The sequence below is a fragment of the Dipodomys ordii genome, unplaced genomic scaffold, assembly GCF_000151885.1.
Source record: "Dipodomys ordii isolate 6190 unplaced genomic scaffold, Dord_2.0 Scaffold7, whole genome shotgun sequence".
Classification (NCBI taxonomy): Eukaryota; Metazoa; Chordata; class Mammalia; order Rodentia; family Heteromyidae; genus Dipodomys; species Dipodomys ordii.
The window spans coordinates 21,869,471-21,882,429 of NW_012267223.1; the positions used below are offsets into that span (position 1 = coordinate 21,869,471).

At 40.1% G+C, this 12,959-nt stretch overlaps 1 protein-coding gene across 1 annotated transcript; it reads right to left on the reverse strand.

Annotated features, from left to right (window-relative positions):
* Positions 1-4,554, reverse strand: Krt10 (keratin 10, type I). Its single transcript, XM_013037588.1, has 8 exons — positions 3,964-4,554; positions 3,102-3,184; positions 2,618-2,774; positions 2,370-2,531; positions 2,153-2,278; positions 1,648-1,865; positions 708-1,072; positions 1-364 (listed from the first exon to the last, which is right to left on the reverse strand). Exons 1-8 carry the CDS (start codon positions 4,552-4,554, stop codon positions 258-260), a joined length of 1,809 nt encoding a protein of 602 aa, XP_012893042.1. The 3' UTR covers positions 1-257.
* Between the last annotated feature and the right edge of the window lie 8,405 nt (positions 4,555-12,959).

Consider the following 12,959-nt stretch of genomic DNA (forward strand, 5'->3'; position numbering starts at 1 on the left):
AGAAAGTTTATTGAAATTCATTAGTAAATGAGTACAGAAAGTTTTCCTTTTTTTTTTTTCATCATCAAAAGAATACTTTCTGGTAAAGTGAGAAAAAGAAATATAGAAATCACAGAACACCTTTCAGACACCTTATGTTCAAGGAGCGAGCCTACTTCCACCAGCCATTTCCACAGCATTTTCTTGCATGGTTTTGTCTTCCATGCATCTGTGTAGAATCGGCTGTGTGGAGGGAGACTGGTTCCTCTCTTTGTAGCTTAATAGTAGTGTTTCTTGGTTTCTGATTCAACCATGGATGAAAGGACTCTACCATCAGGTGTCACTTCTTCAATAATGGTCTTGATCACTCTGGTTTTGTTAGTATCTGTATGAATAATAACAAAGAAAAATTAGGATTTAGGCCAATTTGTAGGCCAAATTGTAAGGCTCCTAGGCTAATTCATAAGCATAGATTTTTAAAAAATCAACTTTTTTTTTTAAATTTAAAGGAAGAAAATTAAAATTAAGCCCAAGGGATGTTTAAGTTATGGGTGGCATATAGGCCAGGCCATTTGGTGTCGATATAATTTATTTAAAAATGCAAATGAAGATCCTAATATTTCATTTAAAAAAGAAACAACAAAACAACAAACCAGCTCTTGAACTTAAAAGAGCAAAAGAAAGAAAAGGTCAAACCATCACAGAAAGTTAAAACTAATGCTGATTACCCCAGATATTTTCTGCTGACCTTGGTCCCTTAGATGACTCTCCAGCGGATCCGGAAGAAGAAGACTTAAAGCCACCACTTCCGCTCTGGCCTCCACTGGAGCCGCCGCCGTAGCCACCGCCGGAACTGCCGCCATGACCACCGCCGCCGCCGGAACTTCCGCCGCCGTAGCCGCCGCTGGAACTTCCGCCGCCGTAACCGCCGCCGGAACTGCCTCCATGGCCGCCGCCGCCGCCTGAGCTGCCGCCGCCATAGCCGCCGCCGGAACTTCCGCCGTGGCCGCCACCGCCGGAACTTCCGCCGTAGCTGCCGCCACCGGAACTTCCGCCGCCGCGTCCGCCGCCGTAGGATCCACCGCCTCCGGAACTAAGTGAGGTGAGGCCATATTTGGTTATGTCTCAGCTTGGGGACTAGAGCACGCTCGCGGTGCCATGTTTCTTTGAGCAGACAAGCAAAATGTCCTCTGAGGGGACTGCAAGCATGCCGAGTGTGTTTAGACTTCAGAACAAAAAGCATACAACCCTAAGAGTCAGGCTTTTGCTGTTTTTCTTTTTGTGCTGGTCCTGGGCTTTGAACTCTCGGCTTTGCAGTTTCCTTTGTCTTTCTTGCTCAAGGCAGGTGCTCTACCACTAGAACCACAGCTTCACTTTTGGCTTTTTGGTGGTCAACCGGGGATAAGAGTCTCACAGACTTTCCCTGCTCAGCCTGACTTTGAACCACCATCGTATCTAAGCCTCTGGAATATCTACGATTACAGGCAGGAGCCGCAGGCCTTCACCAATCATGCTTGGACCAAATCTACGAGAAAACCAGACTGCTTGCCTTCCACTTCCCTTCTTGCCTCCCATCCTCTGGCATTTTCCCTAGGCTTTGAGTAATCAGTCTCACTATCTGAAATATTGAATGAAAAATTGGAGTAAGTGTTCAGTTTTGAATTTTACCTTCCTTCTCCTTCTAGCAGGCTGCGGTAGGTTTGGATTTCATTCTCCAGTCGGATCTTAATGTCCAGGAGTTGTTGGTATTCTGTATTCTGGCACTCGGTTTCAGCTCTGATCTGTTGAAGCTGTTCCTCCAAAGAGGAGATCTGGGCCTGAATCTGTGAGAGCTGCATGCAGTAGCGACCTTCTGTTTCTGCCAAGGAGGATTCCAGGGATTGTTTCTGGAAAGATTTTGTTGTTGTTTAGTGACCTTGTCAATTCAGTATTTTGAAACTTATCAAAGTATGCAATAAGACATCCTAGAAGAAATTTTTAGGAAAATGACTACAATTTGTTTTATGTCTAATGGCAGCATTGGAATTTCAACCCTCTTACACCAATGCTTATAATTCTTTTTCTACATGAACATAGAACTTCTGGTTTGTTTCTAGTTTCTTGTCCTCAGCTTTGTATGAGTGAAGACCTTGTATAATACAATAAACATTTTTTCAGAGGACTTTTAACATACCAGGGCCAGTTGTGACTGTAGTTCTATTTCCAGACCTTGCACAGTGCGTCTCAATTCGGTAATTTCAGATTTATGGCTGGACATTTGTTCAATGTTGCTGTCAATTTCTGTAGTCAGTTCCTTGCTCTAGAATAGTAAAAACAGATGAAAAGATGAGAAAACCCTGGCAAGATAAGAAAACTTCCATGGACTTCCTTATAAAGAGGGATTCACTTACCTTTTCATTGAACCAGGCTTCAGCGTCCTTACGGTTTTGCTCAGCAAGTTGTTCATATTGGCTTCTCATGTTATTCAAAAGTTGAGTCAGATCAACACCTGGGGCAGCATTCATTTCTACATTAACATCACCAGTGGACACGTTTTGAAGGTCTCGCATTTCCTGTTTGAGGAACACATAGGTTTAATGACTGTGCCAGGACCATAATGAACCTTTTCTTGGCTGGGAGAAATAGAGTTTTGTGTCACCTCTTCATGGTTCTTCTTCAGGTAGGCCAGCTCTTCACTCAGGCTCTCTATCTGCATCTCCAGGTCAGACTTAGTGAGGGTCAGCTCATCCAGAACTCTGCGCAGCCCATTGATGTCGGCATCCACACTTTGACGCAGAGCCACTTCATTCTCATACCTGAAACCAGTATGATACAAATACTAGAAACCATCTCTCAGCAGAGATTGTTTACAAAGCAAATATAAAGAAGGTTTAATATCAATGCTAACATTAAAATACACTAGTCCACACAGGAGTGTTGGTGATTTAATACAGAGAAGGCTAGATGTTAGTTCCTTTTAATGCATTTTCTTTCTTTAAAAATTGTTAAAAAGGCAATAATGAAAAGGAAATTTCCTAGACAATTCTTGTACCATTTGGATGAATTCAGGAAATTGTAAATCTTGTTTTGAGTATCTAAAATCATTGTTGAAAACAATATTGGACCACATTCACTTCACTTACTTCAGTCTGAAGTCATCAGCTGCCAGCCTGGCGTTATCAATCTGAAGAAGGACATTGGCATTGTCTGTTGTAAGACTGAGGATCTGGAAAGAGAAGCACAAATTATTTAAAAAGAGGTCACATGAAGATGTGGCCTTTACAGTGGTGTAGATAAACTCTGCTTTTGTTATTTTCTCCCATAGTCTAGAGGGAGAATAGTTTAAATAGCTTAAATAGAAAACCACCAGCTAACTCAGATATTTCAATTCTCATGAAGTTTCAGTGCTCTTTGGTGTAATTCTGTTCTAAAAACTCACTGGAATTGTGTAGCTGGATTCTAGTAAGTATCTTTCTCTTTTTTGTTATGCAGTTTTCATGCATTTCAGCCAACTTTCAACTGACTCATACCTGTATATAATTTACTCTAAATACTTCTTAAGTATGTGTACCCTGAACTTGTAGCCAATTTGTAGGCAAAGGTCACAGATTCCCTGGAGGCATATAGTATTTCATTTCCATGATGAAGAGTTCATGTTTCCTGAAACATCAGTACCAGAAGTGGCTTGTTATCAATCTTTTCCATTTAATATTTCTTTTAGTGCCTACATTTGTAAATGACCTAATATATTTTAAATATGGACTCATTATATGCTCATTAGAAACCTAAAACATTCTCAGTAGTCTCTCATCAACATTTACTGGATGAAGACTGCCACAATGATACCATCACAAATATTTATCTTAGATGACACTACATTACGTTTAGAAGCAAATACCTTAGGTGCATGCAATGAATAGCTACATTAGGCTTAAGTTCTTATTTACTTACCTGCACTACATGGATAGAAATAGATTTAAGGTTGGATTTTAAAAGGCTGCTTACCTGATTTTTAAGGTCCTCGATGGTTTGGTAGTATTTGCTATAATCTCTAGGCTCTCTCTGGCTCGAGTTGCCATGTTTTTCATACCACTCCTTGATTTTACTTTCCAGCTCATAGTTTGATTCTTCCAGAGCCCGCACTTTATCCAAGTAGCTAGCCAGGCGATCATTCAGATTCTGCATGGTTACTTTTTCATTTCCAGAGAGAAGGCCACCATCTCCTCCACCACCATATCCTCCACCACCGTAGCCTCCACCGCCATAGCTACCGCCACCAAAGCTGCCTCCACCAAAGCCCCCACCATAGCTGCCTCCACCAAAGCCCCCACCAAAGCTGCCTCCTCCAAAGCCCCCACCGAAGCTCCCTCCACCAAAACCTCCTCCATAACCACCTGAGGAGCTCCCAAAGCAGCCTCCACCAGAACTCCCACGGCTGAAGGAGCCACTACTGAATCTTCCTGAGCTAAATCCCCCACCATGGGACCCTTTGCTGCTGGAAATTCTGAGGGATGATGCTCCTCCTCCTCCTCCTCCTCCTCCTCCTCCACTGCGGGAGGAAGAGAACTGCTTGCTTGAGGTGTACCGAACAGACATGGTGGTACTGGTTAGCTCAGGGAGTGCCTGCTGCCGAGGACAGAGACAAGCCTTTATATACCGGGAGGGCGTGTCTCAAGTGTGTTAGGGTTTGCTTACTTGTATGGTTTTCTTTTTGTCAACGTAGCATCTTTGGCTTATGATTGCATAAATTATCTTCAGCAATATCCAATACCAATACGTGTGCTTCTCAATTTGCCCTAAGAACAAACAGGTGACTTGCTGTGTTGAAATTGGAGATGGGTGGAGTTCAGATGAGCATCAGTTTCATTATGCTTTTTTTTTGCTTTTTGAAGAGCATTGAGCAACTGTTAAAGGCATTTTTCTCTCAGCTTCAATTCAGGTTGCTCTGAATGAAGAATTTGAAAAAAAGTTAAGCTATGAAATTATGGTCAAAGTAAAGTTTTTGAAATTTATGGTTAAAGCAGTTTTAAGTAGTTGGACAGGCAAGAGAACTAGCATAGAGTGTACTAGAATCATGCAGAAAGGGCATTGTAGAAACCTGTAAGCAACCAAAAGGAAGAATTAAAATTATGTGCTAAACAATTTAGTGCTTAAAAGTTGCCACATGTCAGTGAAAGCCATAAAAGCACAATTTCAAAAATTATACATATGTGTTTGTAGTGAAGTGATAGTTTGAGTAGGAAATTGTATGTGAGTACTGATTGATTTAGCTTCAGATTTAATGACACTAATGGTTTTTAACATTTTGAATTTGTGAGGTTATTGTGGATTAGTTTTCTGTTCCATAGGGAAGGATATCATTGCCTTGTAGGTTCATGTGAAGACCATGATGTGGAGGCTTTTCACACAAGAGGTGAAGAGTTAACCCCTAGTATTTTACACTAACTTCTGACTGACTAAAATGGAGAGGTTTAGATATATCATGTTTTGGAAGCAAAATTTTTCTTGCAAGAATAGAAATCCAGACTAGAAGTGATACTTGCTTCCAAAGTTATGAACCATACTTGTATATGTTTTCTAAGCTAGAATTGGTTTCTAAATAAACAAACAAAAGATATTTCCTTGGACACATGGTGCGTAGAATTTGGCATAAGAGTTAGGGAAGGATTCAAGGCTTTAATATATGATGCAAAATTATTTCATATCTTCCCATAGCCTCTGATATATCCCTTGTTAAAAATTTATTACACATATAAAAACAAAAAAATTACATATATTTAAATGCATATCATGTGTTTTGTAATGATGTAATACTTTTGTGATACTGTGATGAGGGAAGAAGAGGATGGCAGTGATGAATATTAAAGAAGATATATATACATATGTATATGAAAAAATGACATAACCACTAAAAACTTTAAAAACAAAGAGGGCAGAGTAAGAATAAAAAGTAATATTGCGAGGGGAATTTGATCAAAGTACAGTATATTAAATATCACAGAAATGTTCTTTGTAAAATTTATGGTGAGAAAAGCAGGACAGAGTTTATGTCTCTGGAATGAGGTGCTGAGCTAGAATGGTAGATATTATCTCTGGATTTCAGGAAGCTGAGGCTGGGGATGGTGATTATTTTTCCTAACAATACATGATGGGTGGCTGAGCTGTTACAGGCTTGCTTGTTTGATTCCTAGATTTTGGCTTATTCCTACTATACCTCTGTGTGTGTGTGTGTGTGTGTGTGTGTGTGTGTGTGTGTGTTCTCTCCTGTGGTGGATTTGGTTTGCACAGCTAAAGTATCTGACTTTTGCCACATACTTCTCCTCATGGCAATAAACAGAACAAAACACTGGAAGTATCAACATATTGCAAAGGATAAGGATTTATCATATACTCTTCTATTTGTACTTGTTTGTTTAAATTAAAATTGTAGCTACACATTCCAGTTTCTGAAAGCTGCAAAAAGTTTCTTCAGGGAAAGGGAACCATGGCCAAGAACATTAATGGGGAGTTTATCTTCAGAGAAGTTACCACCTGACAACCTGCAGTGCCTCCAACTTGCTAGCACATGCAAGTGAAGCAGTGGTTTAAAAAAAAATGCCAGCAGCCTAACCATGGGAATGGATTTTTGATAAAGATAACATACAATAAATGAAGGCTGTGATAAATCAAAATAGAAAAATAACGTTTAATGAGGATGCTGAATCCTTGATATTCATAAAACCTATTTGTTGGAAAGGAAATCTTTAATTAAAGAGACATTTTGACTATTTATTTTTATTGGTAATTACCACAGAATTTAGATCTTACATTACCAGTCTTGCTTCAGTAGTATCCTTGAACTTTAACCCAGGTGGAAAATATAAAACCCCAGTCCAATTCTGGGTAGTTAAAAGCAGTGTAAGGAGATCTCAGTTACAATTACATTAAGTCATAGACTATGTGAAGGGAGACCTTTGCACAAAAGTACATGGGATGCCTGTATTTGTGTGTGCCATTTGTTGAATCACTACTTGACTTCAGTGAAATGATGAGGTCCCATGTAACAATTCCATATAATTACTGGGCTAAAATGCATGATTTTAATGGAGGCATCATTGATACTTGATTGCTACAATCCACTGTTATCTCTTTGTCTTCAGATTTTATCCATTTCTCTGTAATGTCCCTATGGGCAGAAGTTTAAACAAGAGCAAGATGAATGAGATCAAACTCCCATCCTTAAAGATCTCACCAGTCATGCAATCTAGTGGAAGGGAATTAATATATGTTATCATCTTAGGTGCTATGTAAATGGTAAGTGATTGTGGGAGTAGAGGGCAGAAGAGTGAATATTTACTAGGCATCTTCTGTGTTCCCATGGCTTACTTCCCTTCAGTCTGCCTCCCAAATTATCTAAGGCATTATTTACTGTCATAGAAAAAACCCCAAAGATTTAGAAAATATTGGTGTTTGCTTGAAGTAGCATAGTTCCTCTGCACTGGAGTTTTGTTTTTAATGAGAAGATACAGTTTTCATGATGTTGAACTGACATTAAAAGATCATTGAGCAAAGAGTCATGTTAGGATGAGGCACCACTGGAATTTAATGGCACCAGTGGAACTTAAGCGGAGTCTTTTGAAGGGCATGTAGGGTCTTCCAACGTGTGCAGTAGCAGTAGTAGTGAGGCCTGGAGAAGTTAAGCAGGTTAAGACTCCTAATGGGTCAGCCTAGTGGAGCGGGTCAATCATGGCCATTCATTTATTCATTCTTTCAACAGGTTGTAATGAGCATTTGCAATATGACTGGGGTTTATACCAGTGACTAAATACAGTTTGCTCCTCAAGGAGTAGTGCCCATTTGGAGAGGCAAACACAAAGACCCAACAATCAGGGGGTAATTCTGTAGAGGAGTGTAGGCTCCATGTGAGTCATGAGCAGGGTTCTGAGGAATGGGAGAGGGAGTTCTGACAGCCTGCTGAGAGAGAACCGTACAAGTGTTGGATGGAGTTGATACCCTTTTGCCAACTTGCTGAGTGATTAGGAGAATTGAGATATTGATAAAATCTATGTGTTTTCTTTGGCAAACTTCTCAAACACAGTGAGGGAAAATCTGCAGGTGCATACTTAAATAAAAATGTATGATTTTAGTCTAGGCATCATTGACACCTAATTGCTACAATACTGTTATCTTTTTGTTCTCAGATTTTATTCTTCTTGATATGAAGTACACGAGTAGAAGTTCAAACAGCAAAAAGATGAGTGGGATAAAACTCCTGTCCTTAAAAATCTTAGCAGTCATTACAATCTAATGGAAGGGAAGTAATATATATTTTCAATGTAAATGCTATGTAAATGGTTTATGATTGTAGAACCCCAAAACGTGGAAGCTTCTAGACGGCCTTTGATAGTTCTGCAACAGAGTGTTAAGTGGGTGGGCCTAGAGGCTGCCTACCTGGATTATAGTCCAACTCCATTGCTTAATTTTTGGTATCTATTGTGTGGTTTTCTCCTGGTTTTCTGTTTTTCTAAAGGAGCAATAATAATTTTTGGTTATCCTAATGAGTTATCCTGGGAGTCAATGGAGTTAATCCAAAGCATTTAGAACAGTGCATGGAATAAGAACTAGTTGGGAGCCGACAGTAAAGCTCAAAGGTCATCTTGACCCCTGTGCTCACTTGAAGGCACATACAAGAAACTGGCTTACTTGAAAGACACCAGGTGCCCGGGATTGCTTTGCTATGTCTGCAGAGTTTGTTTTACTTTCAACCAGTTGACCTTGTCTTGTCTTTACTGCACTCTGTTTTTACTGAAATTTTCCTTGTTTTTCTGGACTATAGTAACCTTATGCTACTTCTTGACTTCTAACAGTATATGTTAGGGAAAGTTAAAAATAAATGGTGCTGCAGTCTTGAGCTGCAGACCTCCTGACCCCATCCTTTGTCTTGTGTCTTTTTTTTTCTCATCCTCGCCCCCTAATTCAGGATTCCCTTTCGTAGCCGGCAGGCTCTGGCAAGAATTTATAAATATTTCTATTACCATGATTACTATGGTTGTCTTCACTGCTTCTTAGAATCTAACCCTCACTGCCCAACACACAGCAGGCCTACAAAATCTGAAAAATTGAGAAGGATAGATTTAGAAGCTGGAAAATGGCTACTGGGGAGGAAACCTGGCTGGGGAAATTGAGCTGGAAGGTGGGAAAATACTAACCATGTGGTTAGTATTTTAATCTTCATTCTTTCTTCCTGACATCCACCAAATCACCAGTTTTGTCACTTCTTATGGTATCTGATGTGTTTGTTTCTTTCTGTCTGATCTCACTGCAGATGCCTGTCCTAATCTGGACATACAGCACTTTTTCCCCCAACATTACTTCACCAGCTTCTGAAGTGTCTTCTTTTTTCTTTTTCTTTTTGGCTCATCACTATTGTCAATTATGATCTCTGTTCACTGTGGCATGATTAATGTTCTGGAAACAGTATTGTCATCACTTCATCAACATGCTCAACATGCTTGGGCTTCTGTGGGTGGATTAAGTCTTTTCCATAACCTTATTCTCCCTTGGCCAGGCTGGCCAACCCCTGTGCCCCCTGAGGTGAGGGTGTTAGTGGAAGAGTTGCAGTCATTTTGTAAAGTAATTGTGTGGCCCTGGGCGAGACACTTGGCCTTTCTGCATCTCGGTTTACAATCCCATAAACTGTGGAGAGCAGTAATGTTAAAGAATCCATGATCCAATAAAAAAGGTTAGCATTTCCTTTTTAATAAATTCTTTACTAGATGGGCACTGGTGGCTCATATTGTAATCCTAGCTTTGCAGAAGGCAGAGATAAGAGGATTGTAGTTGAACTTAACCTAGCCTGTCAAGACAAATCTATGAAACTCCTATCTCCAGTTAACCATTGAAAAACCAGAGTAGAGCTGTGGCTAAAGTGATAGAATGAAAAAATTAAGGGATAGTTCAAGGTCCCAAGTTCAAGCCTTGGTTCAATCTCTTTCCCCTAACCCCCAAATCCTTTACTTACAAATAGGCCTTGCTGCCTTGCTTTTTACTTCTGGCTGAGACTGTGCCTTGTTTGATTTCAAGGCCTTTGTTACTCTTGGCTTAGAATGTGTTTCTTCCCTGCTGCTGGCTTATTCATAACAACCTGGACTCCAAACTACCTGAAATACCATCTCCTTCATGAGACATGTCACCATCAGTCAAGTCCATGGTTATATCTTTCTTCTCATTTCCTTCAATGTACAATTTAGTGTTCCATGTTATACTACACTTTCTTATGATTGGCTCCAATGATACGTTAGGCTTCATCTAGAGAAGGGATGGTGTCATGTACTCTTGCAGCATCTAGTAGATACTTATTGTTGTCTGAGTATTTCTATATCATCTCAGTGCTTCTTCCCCCCCCACATTTTTGTCTTTATTTTGTCCTCTAAGCATCTGTCCTATGTGTTTCAGCAATAGTGCAAGTTATATTCTTAAGTAAAGGCAGGCAGCTGACTTGATTTTGACCCTTGTAGATGTGAGAATATTGTGTAAAAATGATATGAAATAGACATACTTTATGTATACTGAAGAAACCATCTTGGCCTTCATTTTTTTCTTCCTTATTAAAGGTCATTTTTTAAAAAAGCAAATGTGTAATGAGGGCTGACCCTGAAAAGCTGTTTTTTGCCCATCCAGATCCTCTTTCCTCCTTTCTCCACCCTGCTCTCTGCCCCAGGAAAGCACTTTTCCCTCTAGCTTTCATTGTGTTTGTCCAGTGGGGACGCCATCAGGAAGTTGGAGGAGAAAAGAAAATGAGTTTGGAGGATTTATTTTGCTGATCTTCTCTGTAGCTTAGCTCTGTCCCTTCATCAATAGCCACAACTGTCTCAAAATGGCTCTTTTTATATGATTTCCCCTTTTTTAGGGGTGGTGATGATGCTAGAGTTTGAACTTGGCATCTTGTCTTTTACCTCTTAAGTCATACCCCAGCCTTTTGTGCTTTAGGTATTTTTGACTAGAGTCTCACATCTATGCCCAGAACTGTAATCCTCATATTTATGCTTCCCACATAGCTGGGGTGACAGGTGTGTGTCACTGAACCAGGCTTTTATTGGTTGAGATGGAGGCCTCATGAAGTTATTGTCCTTTGGGATCTGACCTTGCACTCGAATTCTTCTGAATTCTACTTCCAGAGTAGTTTGGATGACAAGTATGAGCCACTCACCCAATCATAATTCTCCCTTTCTAAGTTGCCATCTTTTGTCTTTTTTGAACAGGGAAGTAGCCAATAATAACTTACCCATGGTGGGTTCTCTGTACCATACCCATACCATTGTATTTAGTCCTTTTACTAAACAATCTTTGCTAACCCTAATTTGTATGTGTCAGTTGTTTCCTTTTTGTATCTTACTGGAAGAGATCATGGAGATCATCTCTATTTCTGTCGTTTTAATGAGATCATAAAGGTGGACACAATTGGCCTAGGGACACACCTCAACCAGGACAATGGTATTCTTTCTCTCTGATACAGTTCGAGGCTGTGTTAGGCATAGGATGAGGCCAATAAAAGATATGGATCCTGAAGTCAGTGTGGCAGTTGTCCTTCAGCCTAATTGAAGGCAGAAACACATCTATGTCCTCAGAAGAGAATGATCCCTTCTAGGAAAGTATATAGAAATTTCTCTCATGCGGAGAGACCAAGTCCTGCAAAATGGTATGACTACCCCTGTGTACCCATCATCCTCCATATGCTTCTGTTATTCCAATGATTTCATGTTCCTTTCATTTTTAATTGTGATTATAAAGGTGATATGCAGAGGGGTTATAGTTACATAAGTCAGATAAAGAGTACATTTATTTTTGGACAATGTCACCCTTTCACTCTCTCCTAGGTTTTCCCTCCCATCTCCACCCACAAGTCGTGTAGTTCATTCCCAAAATAGTGTCTAGTGAGTATCACTGCTGCATTTGTTTACCTTTTGTCCTCCATTTCTGTACCTCCTTATGTTCCCAAAGACAGAGAAATGGACAAACAAGACAAAAGAAAAAACAGCAACAAAGAAAACAACCTTGGTTCCATTTCCCGGAGTTCATTTCAATAAATATTATTTTATATGATCAGTTTTTTTTTCTTTTTTTTTGTGCTGGTCCTGGAGCTTGAACTCAGGGACTGGATGCTGTCCCTGAGCTTCACTTTTTGCTCAAGGCTAGTGCTCTACCAACTGAGAAACAGTGCCACTTCTGGCTTTTTCTGAGTAGTTTATTGGAGATAAGAGGAGTCTCATGGACTTTCCTGCCTAGGCTGGCTTCAAGCCATAATTCTCAGATCTCAGCCTCCTGAGGAGCTAGGATTGTAGGTGTGAACCACTGCTGCCTGGCTTGGATTTCACTTTTTAGTCAGGTTTATTCACCAAGACATTTTTCTCAAAATTATACACAAATAACTCCCTCCTCTCACTCTGAGATTAACATCCATTCTTTTCCCTTGCCAAACCACCACTGCAGGTAAATTTTTCCTACCTGCAGTATTTTGTGTCCTTGAGCTACTTTGGGATAGACGAATATACTGAGGACCATTGTGAAGCTTCTGGATGTTCTCTAGGTAGCCCATGCCTAAAGTAACACATTAAGCTGAACCTGTGGTTCTGAGAGGGTCTGGAAGCAAGGGAGTTAGTTAAGAGAATGTTGCAGTCTATTATGGACACAAAACAAAGACAATTAAAGTAATTAAGTATTTTTATTGCTTAATATTTCCTTACTATATTAGTAATAATGATGACTATTTTATTATTGATGAGATACTAAAATGGACGAGACCCAGAGAGTGGCAGAATACGCGGTTCTGGAAGGAGTGGTTTAGAAGTGCAGGTGTTGAATTTTTTCCTGGTGGCACATCCTTCTCCTGGACAGCCTGGTGCTTCAGTTTTTTCAGAGTGGGTTGCTGCAGGTTTAACCGGGCAGAGACACTCCCAGGTGCATCTGTGTTTGTTGCTTGGAAACCTTCGGATCCTCTTCCTTCCAGTCCTTCTCGCAGCAAA

What these genes read in the sequence shown, in the direction of transcription:
- Krt10 (XM_013037588.1), bottom strand. Translation starts at nt 4,554, where the DNA reads ATGTCTGTTCGGTACACCTCAAGCAAGCAGTTCTCTTCCTCCCGCAGT. An exon ending in TCGAGGACCTTAAAAATCAG is followed by an intron (nt 3,185 to 3,963) that starts GTAAGCAGCCTT and finishes TTCTCTTTCCAG; the next exon opens with ATCCTCAGTCTTACAACAGA. An exon ending in GCTGATGACTTCAGACTGAA is followed by an intron (nt 2,775 to 3,101) that starts GTAAGTGAAGTG and finishes TACTGGTTTCAG; the next exon opens with GTATGAGAATGAAGTGGCTC.